At 37.5% G+C, this 22,074-nt stretch overlaps 1 protein-coding gene and 1 long non-coding RNA gene across 3 annotated transcripts; both read left to right on the top strand.

Moving 5' to 3' along the window:
• Nucleotides 1–8,479: 8,479 nt before the first annotated feature.
• On the top strand, nucleotides 8,480–10,706 carry LOC145645906 (uncharacterized). 2 transcript variants are annotated; one of them, XR_014116141.1, is made up of 4 exons: nucleotides 8,480–8,572; nucleotides 8,808–8,864; nucleotides 9,612–9,754; nucleotides 10,161–10,706. It is a non-coding gene; the product is annotated as an uncharacterized LOC145645906 (long non-coding RNA). The 2 variants fall into 2 exon arrangements; XR_014116139.1 differs by lacking the exon at nucleotides 8,480–8,572 and having other exon boundaries at nucleotides 8,695–8,864.
• A 197-nt stretch (nucleotides 10,707–10,903) lies between these two features.
• On the top strand, nucleotides 10,904–21,525 carry LOC145643342 (myelin-associated glycoprotein-like). The gene is made up of 7 exons (XM_081722621.1): nucleotides 10,904–10,946; nucleotides 16,744–17,082; nucleotides 17,230–17,520; nucleotides 18,788–19,063; nucleotides 19,151–19,244; nucleotides 20,084–20,143; nucleotides 21,034–21,525. The coding sequence occupies exons 1-7, from the start codon at nucleotides 10,904–10,906 to the stop codon at nucleotides 21,209–21,211; spliced, it is 1,281 nt and encodes a 426-aa protein (XP_081578747.1). The 3' UTR covers nucleotides 21,212–21,525.
• The last annotated feature ends 549 nt before the right edge of the window (nucleotides 21,526–22,074 follow it).

The raw sequence follows: 22,074 nt of genomic DNA, 5'->3' as shown, positions 1-22,074 counted from the left end.
ACCGTATTCACTTTGTCTGTTTTGTTTGTCATATCACGCACCAGTCGCTCGGACAATCCTGCCTAGACTGAGATGTAACAGCCTTGAAATGCATGCATTATCATTGCCTTCTCTTTTGCATGGCTGACTTCAGTGAATGTCTAGTGCTAACTCCATACATTGACAAAAAAACAAAATAAAAAAACATAACCCTGAAATAAACTGACGAAATGTTAACCACACAAGTGTTTGGGTGTTTGGAAAGATGCTGGTTAATTATGGGTAATGTAGCTAATTAACTAAATAATGAACATTAGAAATTCATTAGAAAATTAGCTATTAATGACAATAGCTAGCTGTCTAAGCGCAAACATTCAGTTATTGTTATTGCTGTAAAAGCGATCTGTGTTGCATTCAAATTCATAAGATACTCTATAAATCTCCGTAATACAACTACATGCAGTAGTTTTAGCCTAGTATGGTACCAAGCTTCGAAAGTCTGTTAGTTAGCTAATATAATCTAAAATAGGCAAAGTAATTGAGTATGAGAAAGGTGCTATATAAATGTAAATAATAATAATAATAATAATAATAATAATAATAATAATAATAATAATAATAATAATTGCACTTACCCTGTTTACTTCCATTCACAAAGAGTCTCATGAACACCTCTCTTTAACAAGTTTCTTTAAATTCCCATATTGTTAGAAAAGCAGCAGCTCAAGTTATCGTGTGAGCGTGGCTTTCCACATCCCACAGTTGTGGTAAAGAACTACTGCTAACGAAGTAAGCGAATGATCCTTTCCAATGTGCCCTTTTAACTTGGACAAACTTTGTCCATTTTTAAAATATTTTTGGATCTTTGGACTATTAGTGCACGGGATTCCCACTATACATTGAATTTTTGCAGCCAAAGACAACACAGCCTTTTGTCATTTTGTATCACCTATAATTGAACTCGAGTTTCTTGAGTTGCTGTCCACCATCACACGGATGACATTTATGACAGAATCTGAAAAACAACATTTTTTAGGCCGTATTCCTTGAATTTGTAAAAAAAAAAAAAAAAAAAAAAAAAGTTTTCTAACTATCGATAATCACAAGTTAGATACTCAGCTTTCGCTGCAGTTATGTGTTATACACTTTCATATCAGCTGGTGTTTAGCCATTAAATGGAAAGATTCTACTCCACCCAGATACAGCCACTGTGTCAGGGACGTCATCTGCCATTTCAAATTGGAGATCAGATACACCGTCAGAGGGTCTTCCAGGAAGTTTAATTTATATTTCTTTTATTCTATACAATATCGTTTGTTTTGTGTATGGTACTTTGGTGTTGGTTACTGGTAGTAGGAATTGGCTCCCATTTTTGTTGGGTGAGGGTTTTTGCTTCTGTTTATGTGTAGGTAGTGAGGGTAGTCGTTTGTATGTTTCTTTTTTGTTAGGATTATATAGTGTGTGTTTATTTTTTTCATTCGTGTGGGTCTCGTTTGTTGTTTTGGTCTGGGTCACTTCCGAACCAGTTACAGCAGTTTGTTTACTTGTTTCTAAATATTAACCTCTGTACTACACACTAGTACACCAAAGAAGAGACTACCATTTGTGCTTCCGTTTCTTTTTGTTATTCTTTACCAGGGGCATTCTCCATTCCGTTAGGCGTTTATCGTTGCTTTTCCCTGGTACGGCCTCCAAGCCTAGACGGAGGTTCATAACAGTTGGCAGCTCCTCCAATATGCGCATTGTAACGGCCAGTAATTTGCGTACCGTCTCCTTAAGTTACGTTTACGTAAAAGGCGTGTGCATGTAGCCCACGCAGAGGAGTTTTTGGTTGGTACTATACATGACGGGCATTACTGGACCCAGCTCTTCTTTTGTCATTATTTACTTCTTTAGTAACGCGTTATGATCTTTGGACGTTTCCACAACTCATGTATGAGCTGTTTACAAAACTCCAAGAGCGAGCCTAGGTGGCGTGGCGAATAAACCAGCAAGATTACTACAAAACTGAGTGAGTGTGGCTCACGTCTACACCGCATGTTTCACAGGCTTCTCTATACCGGTCCCAAAGCTCTGCTCATCTGGGGTGGAGTGTAACTTAAATAGCACTAACTCCAAGAGTTACAGTATCCCTCGTGCTCCAGCCCCATCGTATCCCTTGTTTTGATCAGTGTGTTGCTATTTTCAGAAGAGAAAGTTGCTGTTCGTTCTGAATTGCCATTGAGTGGCGTTTCCTTTATACTTGGGAACGGCATAGCTTGTGGTATCGCGTTCCCTGTACCCGAAGTGGTGGAAACCCCTGTTGACTCGGAGCCTGACTTGTGTGCTGACCCGTGCTCAGACATGCACGTTAGGTGATGTTCAGACACTTTCGCGTGTAATCCTTCTGATGATTTGGCTGTTTCTGAGTCTGTTCGTGTACCTGATCCGATCATTTCGCCTAACCTGATGCCATTAAGTCCAAGATTAGCATAAAACAAAACCCTTTACCATCACCACCTTGAACGCAAGCCATTAGCGCCCTCAGCCCAAAAAAGGATCTGCTTTCAAAATCCATAAAAACATTTACCCACTCAATGATACCACACCTACTCCACACAAGGAATAGGATTTAGACATTTCAAAGAACATAGATATTCCTCGGTGGACTCAGACTTTCACTAATATTTTCTGGCACATAATGCAGACATACAGATGATACCATACAGATGATGAAACAAACAGTATGATGTTATTCACAGAACACATCACAGAATATAAGATGTTTAAAATGAAATATTTTCATGTGTTCTGGATATGTGCAGTAGTCAAACTTTACTGGAGTGAGGTAGTTATATATATATTTCAGTCCAAGGAATTCTATATCATCATCTCATGATATAATCTAAGATCAAAATTAGTATATAAGATCAAAAACATTTTTTCTTAATGATAAATATTTCTAGATCACTAATTCACCAAGCAAAATTGCTTGTAAATAATGTGTTGAAAGGAAATTTGGTGACATTTTGATATTTTTGTGGAAAAGATTATTTCAGAGGTGTTTTAGCCGAGTAGGCTTTATACATCGCAATGCCCAGATAAAAGGGCAGTGATAAATTAAGTGGTGTGGATATATATGCCTGCAAAACCACAAACACCAGTACCTTTAAATGCAAAGAGGAGAACTGATCTATTTCCTGTGTAACACTGCCATTGTCTTGAAGTTTGTATTAAGAACTACTTGCTATATGCACTGTGCATATAACTGCAGAATGACAGAAAGTGGCAACAGTATGGCAATCAAGTGTCAGTGGTAAAGTGTGAAGATAACAGATGCTAATGGAGTTCAATTCAAGGAAACAGGAAGCGAGAACTATGAGAGAGTGTGTTCAAATCAGGATGTCAAAAATATCTTTGGTTGTGTGTTTATATAAAGAAAATGATTAAAGGACAGTTCTTTACTTGCCAGTGAGTGTGATGTCTACAGCAGAGGAAGGTAAGAAACCATAATAATAATAATAATAATAATTCATTTCATACACTAAAATACATCTTAAATGCTTTACAGAAGTTATGCAGTTGTGCAAAGCCATGGAATTACCAAAAATATAATAAAAATGAATCTATCAATATATCTAACAATGAAGTAATTTTAAAACATTACATATATAAACCAGACATAAACTGATTTCACAAGCTGTACTGAACCCTGTTTGAAATGGAGTCCAGAAGACTGTTAATAGGAGAAAATAAACTGAAATATTGGGTTAAGTTCATAAACATTTACAGCCAGAGGTTTTGAAAAAGTTGGTGAAAGTTTATATAATTAGCTAATCGATAATTTTAACAAAGCATTTCTGAAGAATATGTAAACAGTTTATATTACTGTAGAAAGCATATATAATATTACAGTATGAGAAGTATGTATAAATGAATACACAATATCGGTTAAGTAAATGTTTTAACAAGAGGAATTTATCTCTTACCATAACACTAATATTTTCTATTTTCTCTGATATTAAGTAAATGTGCCCTTCCTAGCATAGTTTCTCATCAATGAATATACCAAGAAATTTAGTATAGTGGACCTGCATTGTGTTAATGTAGGATTAGACATACGGACTGGTGGAAGTATATCGATGCCGTTTCAATTTTAGTACTCAAAATCATTTATGAACTCTTTAATATTGAGAGATAATTTAACAGCTTCAAACCACAGATCAATAAGGGATCATTTGATTTTTCCTATGTAATTTTATTAAGAACATCAGTTAAGTCTTTTAAATATATAACTATTTAAAATTGGAACTCTATACATACACTATGACATTTTTACTAAATAAAATATGATTATGCTTATTGATCACAACACCTATACTAGATTGTGTCACTGTCACTTCCATAGAAAGAACAAGAATTGTTGGTGTACAGCCATTTGCAGCTCTCCAGAGACGCTCTATAGGGTTGATGTTTGGACACTGACTGGGCCGCTCCAGGGATTTCACAGCTTTCCTGAAGCCACTCCTGGGTTTTCTGGGTGGAATGTTTTCAGTTGATGTCTTTTCCAAAATATAAACCTTCGCCCCAGCCTGAGATCTTGAGCATTTTGCAAAAGGTTTTCACCTTGGATCACTCTATATTTTCTGCATCCGACTTCCCCTCCGGCCTAACTCATCTTTGCGTTTTTATAAACTCCAAGCAGCCTCTTATGTGCTTTTTAGTGAGGAGTGGCTTCTGCCTGGTCACTGCCATAAAAGTCCTAATTAGTGGAGTTCTGCACTGATAGTTGTCCTTCTGTAAGGAACCCTAGATCTCATTTATATTGATAATTCATTATTTGTCTGATGATGGCAATTTATCCCAAATAACTCATTTATTGCTGGGTTGTCAAATCGCCAAAGAATATTGCTTGTTACATGTGAGTATGATTGAGCCTACCAAGCTCTTGGGCACTGCAGAAATGTTCCTGTATCCTTCCCCAGATCTGTGCTTGTGTGTCACTTTCATGTGTGTCGTTGCTTTGTCATTGTTGAGTATTGTGTGTAGATTGATGAGATGAAAGTGAGTTAAATCCATTTGAAGATGAATCTGGAACAAGAAAAAATGAATAACTTGGAAGGGTCTGAAAGCTTTTTGCATACACTGTATATAAATGCTTTCAAAAGCACAAGTCAAAATAAGAGGATAAAATGTCTAACTTGTGTGATGCTTCATAAGTAAAATAGTTCTGGCCTTAGACATTATCAGTATGTCATTTACATGTCAACTCATAATTGCAAAAAAATAAATAAACTGCCAGATTATTCAATTCAGATTGCTTAGTACTGTTTTAGTGGTTGCTTCATTACAGAATGAAAGCAAGCACACCATGTCACTGAGATGCAAACTGAATTGGGTTGAAAATGGCTTTGGGAGAAAATCACCAGCAGCAAGTGCACTTCTACCATGTTTGTTTTCCATCTCTTTTCTAGGTTACAGTGCGCAGTAATGGACAGAGTGCTTAAACTCTTTCTAACAGGTAAAGATCAACAGACCATGATTTTACCTGTCTGTGAACGTGATGATGAGCGTCCCATGGGAGACAGGTGGAAAACTTACTCAGGGTGGTCCAATTATGACTATTCTTTTCAAAATAGTCCTGGAGTACCTACAGTAATAGATGTTTTTCCTAATGATTGGTTTGAGAGTGGCAGATGGGGCCAAATTACAGTAGAATATTCTTGTAGTAATATTCCAGTAAGGTTTGAATAAATATGTGAAGGATGACAGTTTATAAAGGAAGGCTTTATTATTTATTAATATATTTATTTATCAGAACATGCAGTCCTTTACATTCATTATCACTTTGGTGTAACTGAGCAGTTCAAAACTAAGTGTTGTGACTATAAAAAAACAACAACTTTTGTTGAATCTTTGAATAGTGCCATTCCATTGACACGTTACTGTATTTGCGGAGTTTTTCTGGTGTTTTTAGAAGAAAACTCAAAAGGTTCCCATAATATTTGCAGAACACTATGTCAAGGTGATGGTCATGCTCGCATGTCGGAGTGTCCCCCGTTTCCCTGGCTACCTAAAGCACTTCCTTGTTTTCCTACTATCGTCTGTTACTATGGTGTCCTGTCTCCTCCCCTTTAGCTCCAGCTGTTCCTCGTTTGTCCTTCGTTAGTGTTCCTATTTAAACCTTGTTGGTCATTATCTAATTATTCTGTGGCACTGATTCTCTGTGCTCTATGCTAAGTCATCATGAATTTAAGCTTCATCCACTTTGAAACCAACCTCTGTAAAGCTGAAAGCCAAAGACCATCCATCACAAAAGATCTGCACTGATCTAGTGAAGCTGAATAAACTCTACACTCTGTCCTGTCTCCCAGCTTCACTCCTGAGCTGCTCATGTCGATGCTCGAAGGTGCAGGTGCCAAAATCCGTTACAGCCATCAATGGAACCTGTGTGGTGGTGCCGTGCAATACCACATCTCACACATATGCGACTTGGTACAAGTATCAGCACTCTGGATACCCTCCAATGTATTCTAATGACACCAAAGATATAATAAATCAGTTTAGAGGAAGGACATCACTCCTGGGAAATGCTACGCAGGGAAACTGTAGCCTAAAGATTGACAATGTTCGCCAAGAGGATGGAGGAATAAGTGTGTATGTATGGATCAATCCTCACAACATATATGGAGATTACACAGAGATAAAAGTCTGTGAGTACACAAAGAGAAACAATGTTCAAAACCTATTAAGTAAATTTAATAAATAATTATGAAAATAATTATGACTTTGGCCCAGGTAATCATATTGACCACTGATTTTAACATTTGTATTTTTCATACAGTGGCACCTTCAAAGACTCGCATTTCTGTAGAAAGCACACAAGTGGAAGGAACGCTTTTCTCAGCCAAATGCACAGTCCGGCACTCCTTCTGTTTCTAATGAGGTGACCACTACACAGGACTTGGGTGGCTTGTGGGTTTCTGTGGCACACGCTCAGTTCAATGCCAGCCGTCGAGACCATGGTAAAAGGCTCACATGCAGGAGAATGTCAGATGGAAACACTGCGACTGGTGATGCACTTAACATCTTATGTGAGTAAAGACTACGCTAATGTTTTCCTCATTTTATATTATCTAAACGTTTTGAAAAATGTAAATTAAATATCAGGTTGGGTGGTAGGGGGATAGATGAGAATAAATTTAATTCATCGTTAAAAATAAAACCACATTAAAAATGCAACAAAGAATGCCAGAGCATTTCAAACCATCAAATGAACTGCTAAACTCTAATTGAGATAAACTCTGTATTGTATCCTTGCATAATCTAGTTTGTGGACTATATGAAATAAGGCTTTATGAATATATATAGTTTATATTAAATTCATTTCTGCAGATGCCCCAACAAATGTGAACATGCATACCAGTGGAACAAAGCCTGTGGTTGAGGGTGGTAACATCTCATTAACATGTAGTAGTGACAGCAACCCTCCAGTGGCTAGCTATGAGTGGCGCATCATCCAAATGAATAGCACCATTAAGCACAAGACAAGAAGTTTATTGCTTCAAGATGTCAGACGAGATATGAAAATCTCCTGCATTGCCCATAACTCCATCGGACTGGGTGAATCAGACCAACTGTCTCTGAATGTCCATTGTGAGTAGCTGGTGCATTTACCTGTTGAGCAAAGGCTGTCAAACAACAGTTCTTACAGGCCACATTATTACACTGATATATTCTTTAGATTATTTAACACAATAGATTCAATAAAATCTCAATATCAATTCCTTTATTTTGTACATCAGGTATGTTATGGGGAAGAAATCCCTAAATTGATGTGTGTCTGTTCTGAATTGTAGTCTGACACCTCAGCCTCAGGGAATTATTACTCTATTTTACGTACTTTGGAATGACTCATGGTAAGAGATGATTATACACATGGACCTGCTCAATCTACTCTCATATACTGTGTTAGAATTACTGCACATGTTTTAATCATGGGAGGGTTGATTTATATCTTCGAGAGATAAGATGTGCATGTCCATAATCAATCAAGCATTCATAAAAAAGTCACTCTTGGTCAAGTGAACTGTTTGTTGACCGTGGTCTTTGTTAAGATTTTGCGATTGTGTTGCTGATGACTTTGTCTCCGTGTCTCAGTCCCTCCCACCATCCTGCCAGACTCAGCCTGCTGGGAGAGGGAAGGATCTCTGCACTGCATGTGCTGGGTGGAGGCGGAGCCAAACGCCAGCATCTCCTGGACTGTTGATGGAAGAAGTGCTCTCCTTCCTCACTTCAACATGACAAATAACTGTACGGGAAGGACCACAGTGTCAGTGATGACAGGGCCACCGGGCCACTTTGTAACTTGTGAGGCAGCAAACTACTTGGGCAATGACACTTACCAGATGTCTGGCTTTCCACATCTGGCACAAGGTACTGGATACTTCTCACTTGTGTGTAGGGGAAACCGCAGAAGGACATTGCTGCTTGTTCTTAAGTCATTTCCTCCATTCTTTCCAGGCACTGTTGGATTTTACTATTTCATTCTGGCGGCCATAGTTTTCATCTTCCTTGGAATTGTTATAGTTGTCCACAGAAGACTGAAAAAGAGGTAGTTTTGTATGATTCATTTATACAGTCACAATTACATTTATCTGGTGTCTTAGTACTGGGATAAATTTAAAACCAGCAGCATCCCTTAATGGAACAGTAGATATAAGGAGAAAGGAACAATAAACCTTTTAAGGTCTATTGTTACCTTTTTTCTTTTTTAATAGACCAGATTTCTGTCTCACATATTTATAGTCTGTTTGCTCTTCAATCTGTACATACTGATTTAATTTCAGACATGAAAACTCAGGAGGAGCTAAAAATACAAGTTCAGAGAACCCAACCCAGTGTAGGTAAGTCCAAAAGCTCCTCTGCAGTCATGTTTGTAATCATTTTAATATGGAAATGACTCATTCTGGGTTGAACTGTAGCAAAGGAAAATATGCACTTCAGTCACACAAAAGTCTTATTACCTAGAAATAGTGTGGACACAATCTTTATGGCCATATTTTTTTCCTTGTATAATCTGAATATTTGTTGAATTCAGAAACAATACAAAAACACCCAGAGGAATCTGCCCCTTCAAGGAAAACTTTTCTGAACGTTCATAGTTTTCTGTCATTTTGATCATGAAAAAATCTACAAATATGAATTTAGACACTCTAAATAATGTGAAAAACAATCGAATTCATCAGATTATAAACAAATCTTATTTAAACAGTTAAATTAATTGTCTCTTGATTAATCTGCTGAATGTATTCAGATGCTTCACTACTGCTCCATCGTCTACTACTAGGCCTCAGTCCTCCACTGGCCTGCCCACTTTAGACTCTAATTCCAGTTAGACTGTACACAAAAAATAAATTAATCTTTTTACTTTTCAAATTAATTCAACTAGAGAATATTAACATTTTCATTTAACCTCGATTTGATTTGCAAATGAATAACGTAAGAAGTAATTGCTTCATGCAAATGTTTTGTTCTAACATTTTTCAACTGTATATGTACAATAACAGTACATATATTTTAAGTTATTACAATACTTAATTTTAATATGTTGTAGATGTTTTTTTCTAAGGAACACTGTTTTGTTTATTTAGGCAGAACATCGTCAAGTGGAACCCAGACCAATACCCAACAGATGATGAGCAATAATTTGTACAACTTTGATATTATCTATGCAAATACTGCATGTGGTGGGAATATTTACAATAACTCCATGGTGACTTCACAGGCTCCTGAGGTAGCAACAGCACACTGCCCAATAAAGACAATGCAATGTTATTACAGTTAGTAATGTAGTGGTTTCTCAGTTCCAGTGCTGGGCCATCTGCCATGTTCTCTCTGCTCCAACTGATTTCTAAACTCATCATCTAATTATTAGGCCTTTCATAGTCTGAATCAGGTGGGCTGGGGCAGAGAAAATACACACATTCAGAGCAGGGTGCCCCCCATATCTGGAACTGATGAACTCTAGTAATGAAGAAATTAGTGTTCCTCACATTCAACCCTGGAGAGTAAAAGCACTGTGTAGTTTACAGTTGACCCTTATCAGATGCATCTATTAATTTTAAGTTTACTATTAAGTTTATCTTGTATGTATTAAGAACAGAGTCATGATGTTTTTTGTTTGATTGTTTGTTTCTTAGGATGACATGTCCAATATCTACCTGAACGAATGATACTCTGCAAATATCTTGATGGCCTCAGCTGTCCATTTCTTCAGTACTCTTCAACCCAAAATGTTCAGAAATAGAATTGAGGTTTTTTGACTCTGGCAATTTTGAGCTCTAACTCTGCCTGATCTTACATCAATTTCTGTTGAACTTTACTGTTGCAAGGTTAGGATGGATGGCAAACTTCTGGTCTTTTTTCTCTTTCTGTATCTCCCTTGGAGAAGGTTGTTGGAAAGATGAGTGCAACACAGAGGGATGTTAGCCAGCTATCAGAACTGCAGAAAGGTGTAAGATACTTGAAGCTACCTGAGAGGTATAACAAGCTGTCCATAAATAAGGCCTTGGAGACTGCCAAGCAAATATTACCAGCTCTGGCTGCCCACCTGAAGAGGTAGAGAAAAGTAAAAGCCAGGAGAATAAACAGCTTCTCCCACAAGCCAAGTGTACTCTCTGTGGCAGGCTAAGAGCCTAAGAACAGACCCACCAAAGCTGGAAATTGAACAATATTGGAAAAGCGTGTGTGTGTATGTATGTGTATATATATATATATATATATATATATATATATATATATATATATATATATAAAAATTTCCCAATACACCCCTGTTTTCTTTTTCCTCAGTTTGGACAGAGCACTCTCAAACCATTTCACTGCGAGTTATACTGTGTATGACTATGTATGTGACAAACTTGAAACTTGAAAACTTGAAACTATGTATGTCGCACCTGACATGGACTTGGGCAGTAGACCCGGGGGTGAGTGGAGATGTGCACAGCATGGACTGCCATGTTTCTCTCTTCAGTCCTTATTTAGTTAAAAATTTAATTGTGGTAAATATTTGAAAATGGTGAATTTGTATATGGTATGTTTGATTTCAGCAGTTTGTCTTTTTTCTTAGTTTGCTTAGATGTGTTGCCTTCGTCGTGTGTCATTTTGGTCTCCCCCTTCATTTTCCATTTGTTCTTAAAATGAGCAGTTCAATTTCATTTCTGCTTTTTTTTTTATAGTGTTCACATCAGACAGTTGCTGTTTTGAGCAGAAATGGCATTCTGTGGCCCTTCTTCTGTACCAATGATACAATGTTGACTGGACTGTTGAATTATGTCTTGCTAGTTTGAAACTGATGCTGTTCAGAGTACCTTGTCTGAAATGTCTCCTTGGTACTAGTGTTTCTCTTAAATTGTGGTGCCAAATATGTTTCTGTTTTCCTGGTTACACTACCCCATACCATCAAATCTAAACCACAGCTCCATATCCTGGCAAGAATACAACTTAACTAAATTTCATCTTGGATAATCTTTTAAATTTTATATGGGGCTATACAACTCACTCTGGCTGTGCTGTGATGTAATCCTTTCTGACTGAGTTCTTCCTGAATGACAGGAAACTCCTTTCCAAAAAGGCAGAGTTACTGTAAGGCAGAAGTTTCTCTTTCGTGAGATCATCTTTGTAGACCTTTTCCACTGCTTTAAGACTTCCGATACTTACTGGCTCATCTTTTCTGTGCTTTTATCACATGGCTTCAGTGTTCTATTGTTTTCTGCTATGGACAGCTGGACACTGGTGTCTCAAAACAGATTTTCTGTGAATATTTTTTGATGTAAGACATTTTTACATTAAAAAAAATGAATTGCAGCATGACAGAAACTGGCACTAATATGGTCATGCAGAGATTAAATGTCAAAGATAAAATGAAGTCTCCTGAGGTGATAATGTTTAATTGAAGGAAAGAGGAAGTCAGAAATATGAGAGTGTGTTCAAATCAGGAAGTCAGAAATGGCTTTCTTTAGTGTTTTCTATAAAGAACATGACCAAAGGACTGGTATTTATTTGCCAGCGCGTGTGGTGTCTACATGAAGGAAGGTAAGAAACATCAACACAACAAAAAACACTACAATAATAATAATAATAATATAAAAATACTAATAAGAAGAATGATATTTCATACATTAAAATGCAGAAGTAGTGCATTTGTGCAAGTATATATATCTATATATAAACCAAAAACTGGTTTTACTATTTAGAGCTACAAAAAGCAATTTCCCTGCATATGTGATAAAGGATCTGATGAGATTTTCTGTGGACACTATAGCAGGGGGATTCTGCTTATTAACAGAAAAACAACAAAAACAGAAGCCCACATGGCTCAGCTAACATAACTAAAAGGTAACTAAAAACCAACAGTAATGAGGAATTCCTAAAACCTAGTCTAAGCTAATGCTGTTGACTGATGCTAATCCCCCAAAACAGGAACATGAAAACCACACTAGGCAAATAAGAAACTCAAGGCAAGATTCATTTAGATTTTATGCAAGTGAGCTTTTACAGCTGTTCTGTACTGGGCAAGGGAACACACCATAGTTACTAATATTGGTATGTTTCGCATTCATCTTTAAATTATTTCAACACAATTTTTTTGCTCATAAATCTAGACACAAAGTCCAAAGTCACAATGCAAAAACAAGTTCTTGGATGTTTTATAACTTTATTTTCAAATAAAAACAAATATCTATTTAGCATAAGTATTCAGTCCCTATCCTTAGCACTTGGTTAAAGCACCTTGTGCAGCAGTGACAGCCTCAGATCTTTGTTTTGGTAATTACCCCACAAACTCAGTGCAGCTTTCTGTTGGAAATGTATTTATTTAATATGTGTACTGTGTGTGTGTGTGTGTGTGTATATATATATATATATATATATATATATATATATATGAGGGAAAATACAACTAGCAACCAATACATTGTGTTGAAAAAATACAACAATAAAACACTTTAAAGAAAGAAAGAAAAAAGTGAGAAAAATTAAACTGTAAGGAATAAGAAAAAAGACACACAAAAGCCACATTAAATTGATATACAGATGATCTACTTTAGGTTAAGAGGAAATGAGTTTTGATCTTCTGTTGAACCTGAAGAGATGATTTCAGCTTTTTAGATGTGTTGGTAAATTGATCCAGACTGGAGTTCCTCTATAAGAAAGAGTAATCTGAAGTTCTAAAGAAACATTTGTAGAGCTTATCAGAATATCTTGTGAAATAAAGACAAACTGTACTGAAATCGGTTTACAAGGGAGTCCAGAAAAAGGAAAAAATAAACTGAAATAAATGGTTAATTTCATAAAAATGTATTATCAGAAGATCTGAAAAAGTGCATGAAAGTTGACATAAAAATGAGATAAAGAGTTCATTCTAACAAAGCATTTCTGAATATGCTTATATATTCAAACAGCTTATATTACTTTTGAAAGTACTGGCCTAGATAATATTATAGTAAGAAAAGTATGGATAAATCAATGCATACAGGTTACAGGTTAAGTAATATTCTTTTAACTAGTGGAATTTAACTCTTCTTATGAGCAATATTTTCATTTTTTGTCTTTTTGTCTATTTTTTTGTGTTTTGTTTTTCCTAATATATGTGCCCTTCCTAACATAGTTTCTCATTATTGAACATACTGATGTATGATTAGACATATGGACTGGGGGGAGTGTACAAATGGCTTTTTCATTTATTCTGCTTGCATTAACTCTTGTGAAGCGTAATCTCTCAGGTTTAAATGAGTTATCAATAAGGAATAATTAGATTTTTCCTGTGTAATCTTATTAGGAATATCAGTTAATATATTTAATGTTTAACTGTTTGAAATTGGAAGTCTGCAAATACAACAAAATACAACATTTTTACCAAATTTAAAAAATCTTTAGCTCATTGATCACTAGCTCTGCTTTGTTAGCTAGCATCTCTATTGTATTATGGCACTTTAGAAAAGGTATGTGATTTTTAACAAAAAACAGGTCTCTCACCTCTATAGCTTTCCTGAAGCCACTCCTCGGTTTGCTGGGTGGAATATCTCCAGTCTTTTTCAAAATCTAAACCTTCACCTCAGCCTGAGGTCTCAGGCATTTTGCAAAAAGTTTTCACCTAAGATGCTCTATATTTTCTGCATCTATTTTTTCCTTCTGTCTTGACTCGTGTTCCAGTCGCTGTTGCAGAAAAACACCCCACAGCAGGATGCTGCCATCACCGTGTTGGACTGTAGAGAAGGTGTTAATGAGATGATACTCTATCTGGTTTCCTCCATACATATCACAGGGAATTGTGGAAAAATAGTTCAATCTTTGTTTAATCAAACCAGAGGATCTTACTTTTACTGATCTGAGAGTTGTTTAGATCCCTTTTTTAATCTCCAATCATATACTAATGTTCTTTTTAGTAAGGAATGCCTTCTAGCTTGTCAGTCTCCCATAAAAGTCCTAATTAGTGGAGTGGTGCACTAAGAGTTAACCTTCTGTAAGGTTATGCCATCTCCACAAAGGAACTCTAGATCTCATTTATACTGACCGTTGGGTGCTTGGTTAATTGTATGATAAAAGCCCTTCATCCCTAATTACTCATTTGTGGCTGGGTTGCCAAATCTACAAAGAATGTTGATGGTTCCAAATGTTTTCCATTTGAGCAAGATGGAGGCACTTTCATTGCTGCATTGCAGATCCGTGATTTGATGCAGTCCTGTGTTGCAGGTCTATGCACATTTTACTCTATCTTGGTTTTCAATCTAACATGCACCATCAACTGAGAGATCTTATATAGTTACCTACAGGTATACGCACAGGTGTAGACTCTGCCAAGAGGTGTAGGCAGTCATATAGACACAGGTAGACACCACTGAATTTGTAGCAGTATTTCAAGGATCACTGTAAGAAGTAGGATACAACAATGCTCATCTGCAACTGTTTGAACAACAAGTCTGCAAATTAAGTAATTGCAATATTTTTTAAATTTTTTATTTATTTATGAAACATTCCAAAACCTTTTTTATTGCTTTGTCATTGTGGAGCATTGTGTGCACATTGATGAGACAAAAATTGCTGAATCCATTTTAAGATGTGTCTGGTACATAAGAAAAAGTCACTAACTTGAAAGGGTCTGAAAAGCTTCTGTATGCACTTTATGTAAAGGCTTTAAAAGTCACAAGTCTACCTAAACAGAATAAAATGTTTAACTTTGATACTTCCTAAGTAAAATAATGCTAATTTTTAACATTATTATGTGATTTACATGTCAACTCACAATTAGGAACAATAAATAAACTGCCATCTTCCTACTTGTTCTGTAGATAGAGATAATTCAACTTAGATTGCTTAGTACTGCTTTAGTGGTTACTTCTGTACCAACTTGGAAGAAGTTTGGTTTTCACCTGCATTACAGTGTCCTATAGAATATACTTAAAAATAAACGCAAGCACTCCATGTCACTGAGATGCAAACTGAATTGGGTTGGGAATGGCTTAGAAAGAAACTCACCAGCTGCAACTGAACTCAGTTTGTTTCAACTTCCTCTATGTTTTTCCATCTGTTTTCTAGGTTGAAGTGTGCAGTAATGGACAGAGTGCTTAAACTCTTTCTAACAGGTAAAGATCAACAGACCATGATTTTACCTGATTGTGAAAGTGATGATGAATGTCTCATGTTACGCCCCACAGGGTAGAAAACTTAGGATGTTCACTGTAGGTTCTTGATATATTCAACAGTGGTCCAGTTATAAGTATTCTTTTATAATTGTCCTGGGATACCTACAGTAATACATGTTTTGCCAAATGATTGGTTTGATACTTGCAGATGGGGCAAAAATACACTGCAGCATTCCTGTAGAAAAGCTCCAGTAATATTCCAGTAAGGTTTGAATAAATATGTGAAGGATGACAACTTATAAAGGAAGGCTTTATTATTTATTAATTCATTTGAATGTCATTATTTATAGGGCACATTCTAAAAAGCAGAACATGCAGGTTTGCACTTCCATTATCTCATTGGTGCAACTGATAGAGCAGATCAAACTATCGTTTTTTTAAAACAATTTTTAAGCTGCTTTTTGGCTTTATCAAAAACCTTTGTTTAATCTTTGAATAGTGCAATTTCATGGGAGCATGTCACTGTCACGATTGGCCACCCTCCTGACGTCCCTGCTACTGTGGTTTCCCTGCCGTGTCTGTTTTCCTTTGTTTCCTGTTTGTTCCTTTTCTTGGTTTCGTTTTCTCTGCCCCTCGTCTGTTCCTCAATTCCAGTCTTTGTTTTGGTTCTCCCTGTTCATATGGTTACCTGTGTCTGGTTAGTGCTCGATTGTTTTGGTTATTTAAGCCCTGTGTTTGGTTTCCCCTGTGGTCAGTTAGTTGTAGCTGTAGCTTAATTCTTAGTTTTGTTTCAGTTTAGTAAAAAGCTCGTGCATTCTGCCTCTCACCTTGTCCCTGCTATAATGTTACACATACAGGGTTTAGCTTGGTGGCTAAGATACTTGACAAGTATTCAGAAGGTTACCCAGTGCTGCCAAAATGTAATAGTTGGGCCCCTGAGCAAGGCCCTTAACCTTCAATTGCTCAAGTTGTATTCAGTAATAATTGTGAGTAGCTTTGCATAAAAGGATCAGCTAAACTCATTTTACATCCACTTTGAAACCAACCTCTGTAAAGCTGAAAGCCAAAGTCCATCCATCACAAAAGATCTGCACTGATCTAGTGAAACTGAATAAACTCTACACTCTGTCCTGTCTCCCAGCTTCACTCCTGAGCTGCTCATGTCGATGCTCGAAGGTGCGGGTGCCAAAATTTGTTACAGCCATCAAAGGAACCTGTGTGGTGGTGCCGTGCAGTACCACATCTCACACATATGCGACTTGGTACAAGTATCAGCACTATGGATACCCTCCAGTGTATTCTAAAGACACCAAAGATATAATAAATCAGTTTAGAGGAAGGACATCACTCCTGGGAAATGCTATGCAGGGAAACTGTAGCCTAAAGATTGACAATGTTCGCCAAGAGGATGGAGGAATAAGTGTGTATGTATGGATCAATCCTCACAACATATATGGAGATTACACAGAGATAAAAGTCTGTGAGTACACAAGGAGAAACAATGTTCAAAACCTACACGCAGACAAGTTTATTAAGTAAATTTAATAAATAATTATGAAAAGAATTATGACTTTGGCCCAGGTAATCATATTGACCACTGATTTTAACATTTGTATTTTTCATACAGTGGCACCTTCAGAGACTCGCATTTCTGTAGAAAGCACACAAGTGGAAGGAACGCTTTTCTCAGCCAAATGCACAGTCCGGCACTCCTGTCCAGTGTCTCCACCTCTGCTGGAATGGCTGGGCCTGTCTTCTGTTTCTAATGAGGTGACCACTACACAGGACTCGGGTGGCTTGTGGGTTTCTGTGGCACACGCTCAGTTCAATGCCAGCCGTCGAGACCATGGTAAAAGGCTCACATGCAGGAGAATGTCAGATGGAAACACTGCAATTAGTGATGCAATTCACATCTTATGTGAGTGTTTACTATACAATTGTGCTTTCCTCATGTTATACCATCAAACATATTTTAAAAATGTAAATTAAATATCAGGTTGGGTTGCAGGGGGGAATCATGAGATTAGTTCATTGTATTAGTCCATACAAGAATACAAGAGAATTTCAAAGCAATTGTGATGAACTCTGTGTTGTATACAGTTACATAATCTAGTTGGTAGACTATTTATGAATATATAGTTTATATTAAATTCATTTCTGCAGATGCCCCAGCACATGCAACCATAAATATCAGTTGAACAAGGCCTGTGGTTGAGGGTGGTAACATCTCATTAACATGCAGTAGTGACAGCAATCCCCTAGTGGCCAACTACGAGTGGCCTTCATCCTGCTCCAGAATTCCAGGCCCATGTAGCTCTGTATCTTCTTTTCATTGTGGGACCCCAGTTTCTCTGTATCAGTAACTCCAGTAAATATGAATTAAGGTGTACTTTGTAGAATAGATCTTATTCAAGTTAACCCAACTGTAGTTTGGAGTGTCATTAAAACTAAATGAAGATGTATAGCTAGGATAGCATAATTTAATTGATACTGTTATTGTATTCTTATTTTATTGTGGTATCATTTATACTGTTATTGTATTGTATGTCTATTATAAATTGGAGTCTGACACCTCAGTCTTAGGGAATTATTACTGTATTTTATGTACTTTGGAGTGACTCACAGTGAGAGATGATTGGACACATGGACCTGCTCAATCTACTCTCATATACTGTGTTAGAATTACTGCACATGATTTAATCCTGGGAGGGTTGATTTACGTCTTCGAGAGATAAGATGTGCATGTCCATAATCCATCAAGCATTCAAAAGAGAGTCACTCTTGGTCAAGTGATCTACTGTGCTGCCTTAATGATTGGTTACCTTGGCCTTTGTTAAATTCTCTCTAGAGACATGATCAGACAGACCACAGTCAAATGTGACTTATGCACTCAATGCACTTCTAAACAGATCTGAAAATGAATGTGCCAGAAACAAAACCTGTTTGTTGGTTTTTCTTTTTCTCACTTTGAGATGACAAAGGAAACATGAAAGTCTCTTGCAAGTATTTTGCTGTGGCCCCATGATTCTTTGTCCTTCTAGAGCCAGACTGTGGCTGTAATAACACCAGTGTGTCATGCAAACCTTCACTGCCTCTTGCCCCTTTAAACGTGGGATATTGGGTTGGGTGCCACAGCAGTAAGATTTTGTGATTGTGTTGCTGATGACTTTGTCTCCGTGTCTCAGTCCCTCCCACCATCCTGCCAGACTCAGCCTGCTGGGAGAGGGAAGGATCTCTACACTGCATGTGTTGGGTGGAGGCGGAGCCAAACGCCAGCATCTCCTGGACTGTTGATGGAAGAAGTGCTCTCCTTCCTCACTTCAACATGACAAATAACTATACGGGAATGACGACAGTGTCAGTGATGACAGGGCCAACGGGCCACTTTGTAACTTGTGAGGCAGCAAACTACTTGGGCAATGACACTTACCAGATGTCTGGCTTTCCACAGCTGGCACAAGGTACTGGATACTTCTCACTTGTGTGTAGGGGAAACCGCAGAAGGACATTGCTGCTTGTTCTTAAGTCATTTCCTCCATTCTTTCCAGGCACTGATGGATTGACCTATTTCATTCTGGCGGCCATAGTTTTAATTGTCCTTGGAATAGTTGTGGTAGGTGTCCACAGAAGAATGAAAAAGAGGTAGTTTTACATGATTTATTTATTCAGCCACAATGTAAGGGTCGGTGCCATGCCGAGGCCCCCTCTGGCCACCAGAGGGAGGTCTCGAGTCAGGTACACCACTAATCAGGCATAATGCCCAACAGCTGGGCTAGGCCTATATAAGCCCAGTGACTCAGTCACCAAAGTTCTGAGCAAAGTGCCTAGCTGGTAACTTTGGGTATTGAGGTCTGTGAGCCCTTGTGCTATACCTCACTTCTGTGCTGTGAGGGTGTACCTGCTTTTACATGTTCCCTCTCCTCTCCAGTTTTCCCCCTCAAATCTGTCTCTCTCCTAAGACTCCCCTTCGCCATTACCGTTCCTCCCTGTTTTCTGGTATCGATTCTGCCCTCCTTCCCGTGGCATCCTTGGTTCTCCCTTTTTCCACGCTCGGCATAGTGTTTAGTTTTGTTTTCCTTCTAGATTTGTCATCTTCCATTCCTTTGAAGAGCGATTATACGTGCAGGTGGTTTTTTGGCCACCGCAGTCTAGCAGGTGTGCGTTCACCTCGCAACACAACAGCCGGGGTTCGACTCCCCCCTTTGGTTGTTTACTTTACTTTTCCACATGGGCCTACCATTAGAGCATGATTGCTCTCCCAGTAGGCTGCCTACTTGCTGGGTTCGAACCGACCTTACATACAATTACGTTTATCTGGTATCTTAGCACTGAGCTAAACTTAATACCCAGCAGCACCTTCAATAGAGTAGTAGATTTAAAAAGGGAGGAACAGACCTTTTTCATTAAGCTTAAAAGTTCTCTTATGCATTACAGTTTTCTCTCACATATTTACAGGACTCTTCAATCTGCTTTCATTTCAGACATGAACACTCGAGAGGAGCTAAAAATACAAGAGGTTCCGAGAACACAAGCCAGTGTAGGTGAGTCCAAAAGTTCCTCACCAATCATTTTAATGATTGTAGAATGAAAATTAAACATTCTGATGCACATGCGTTTGAACAATGGGGAAGGAAAAAACATGCACTTCAGTCAGGCAAAAAATGTTTTATTATCATGAAATAAACAAAGCGTGAACACAGACTTTATGGCTATATTTTATTCCTTGAATAATTTGGATATCTGTTGAGTTCAGAAACACACTACTTATTTGAATGCAAATGTCCAGAGGTTTAGGGTCATGTGTATGGGTGGTCTGGGATGGGTGTTGTCCACCTAGGGGAATCACCCCATACAAGGAAAACTAAGCTTTTTTTTTTTAGTGTTCATAGTTTTCTGTAATTTTGACATCAATTATCATCAATGGTCATCGATGGTCATCAAATGCTCAGCTTTCCTATTAGCCATTTTGAAGGTGTGAGTGTGCTACGTCAGTGTTTCCCCTTTACAATATTGCCAAATCATGACATTTCTTCACATATGCTGTACAGACAGTTGAAGGGGGGCCCTTTACAATAAGGAAAACAGTTCCCTGGGGTCTTAGTGAAATGTCTGATATTTTTTGGACCAAATACTACCAGGATCATCCAGCACAACATGCTTCTCTGTCTGTCCAAACAACCCTGTTCATAACTATTTGTTTGAGTGCCTGTTCCTTTAAATGATAATGAGCCACCACTCAACTACAGAATGATTAACATTTTCATTTAATCTAGGATTGTTTTTCAAATTAAAAATACAAGTAAGTGCTTCATCCAGATGCATTATGTTTTAACATTTTTCATCTGTGTATATTTAAATGAGCTTTATAGTGTGTGTTCTGTCATGGATTTGTTTTTAAAGACACTTCTAAGGAACTGCTTTGTTTGTTTAGACAGAACATAGAGTCAAATGGAACCCAGACCAAGGTCCGGCAGAAGACCTATGAATGGCACAAGGATGACAACATCTATGCAAATGATGTATCGGGTGGGCATATTTGGAGTACCGCCATGGTGACTTCACAGGCTCCCGAGGTAGCAACAGCACACTGCCCCCTAAAGACAAAGTAATGCCTCTACAGTTAGTAATGTAGTTGTTTCTCAGTCCCAGTGCTGGACCATGGGCCATGCTCTTTTCGCTCCAACTGATTTCTAAACTCTTCTTCTAATTATTAGGCCTTTCATAGTCTGAATCTTCATAAAGTCTATCTAGTGTGTATTAAGAACAGACCTATTTTACATATTAGTACTGGTAGGATGCCAGTCCAAAATGGAGGAGTGAGATTAGAACCTAGAAATAATAGTTTACAGTGATCACCAATCATACCTAAAGAGTCTTGTGAATATTTCATAACAGCTGTTCAGTTTATTTATTAATGTGGGCTATTTCTGGGCACCTCAGAGCAAAAAAAAAAAACAACAAATGGGGGAAAAAAGGAAAATTGAATGTATTCGTAATGATGCAGGTTTTGTGTTGATATACTGATGGTGTAAGTCATGGTGTTTTTTTTTTGTTTTTTGTTTTTTTTTGGTAGGATGAGATGGCAAGTATCTACCTGAATGAATGATACTCTTGATGGCCTCGCATGTCCATTGCTAAGCTTCAGTATGCTTCACACCAAAATATTCTGCATTCACTGATGTCTGGGATTTTAATATTCCATGTCAGAGCTGAGTATCTGCACATTCTGCAATCTGCAAACATAAAGTTAACATTCTCTCAAATAAAAAAAAAATCTTGATTTTGTGCATATTTATATTTCTACATAAATCAAAATGTAAAATAAATAAAATATATATTCAGCGCAGCGCAAAAAGAAGAAAAAAACAACTGAAGTTGTCCATCTGTGTCTTTCTGTGATCCACCTTGCAATCTGTCACAAGGTCTGTCAAAATAAGATGTAGGAATAAATGCCTTAGCATTGTAACAATAA

This window comes from Electrophorus electricus, chromosome 1 (assembly GCF_041902795.1).
Source record: "Electrophorus electricus isolate QZ-2024a chromosome 1, ASM4190279v1, whole genome shotgun sequence".
Taxonomy (NCBI): Eukaryota; Metazoa; Chordata; class Actinopteri; order Gymnotiformes; family Gymnotidae; genus Electrophorus; species Electrophorus electricus.
The sequence above is the reverse complement of the archived record's forward strand: the minus strand, read 5'-3'. Positions and strand labels throughout refer to the sequence as shown.

What these genes read in the sequence shown, in the direction of transcription:
- LOC145643342 (XM_081722621.1), top strand. Translation starts at nt 10,904, where the DNA reads ATGTATGTCGCACCTGACATGGACTTGGGCAGTAGACCCGGGG. An exon ending in TTACACAGAGATAAAAGTCT is followed by an intron (nt 17,083 to 17,229) that starts GTGAGTACACAA and finishes TTTTTCATACAG; the next exon opens with TGGCACCTTCAGAGACTCGC. An exon ending in CTTTCCACAGCTGGCACAAG is followed by an intron (nt 19,064 to 19,150) that starts GTACTGGATACT and finishes CATTCTTTCCAG; the next exon opens with GCACTGATGGATTGACCTAT.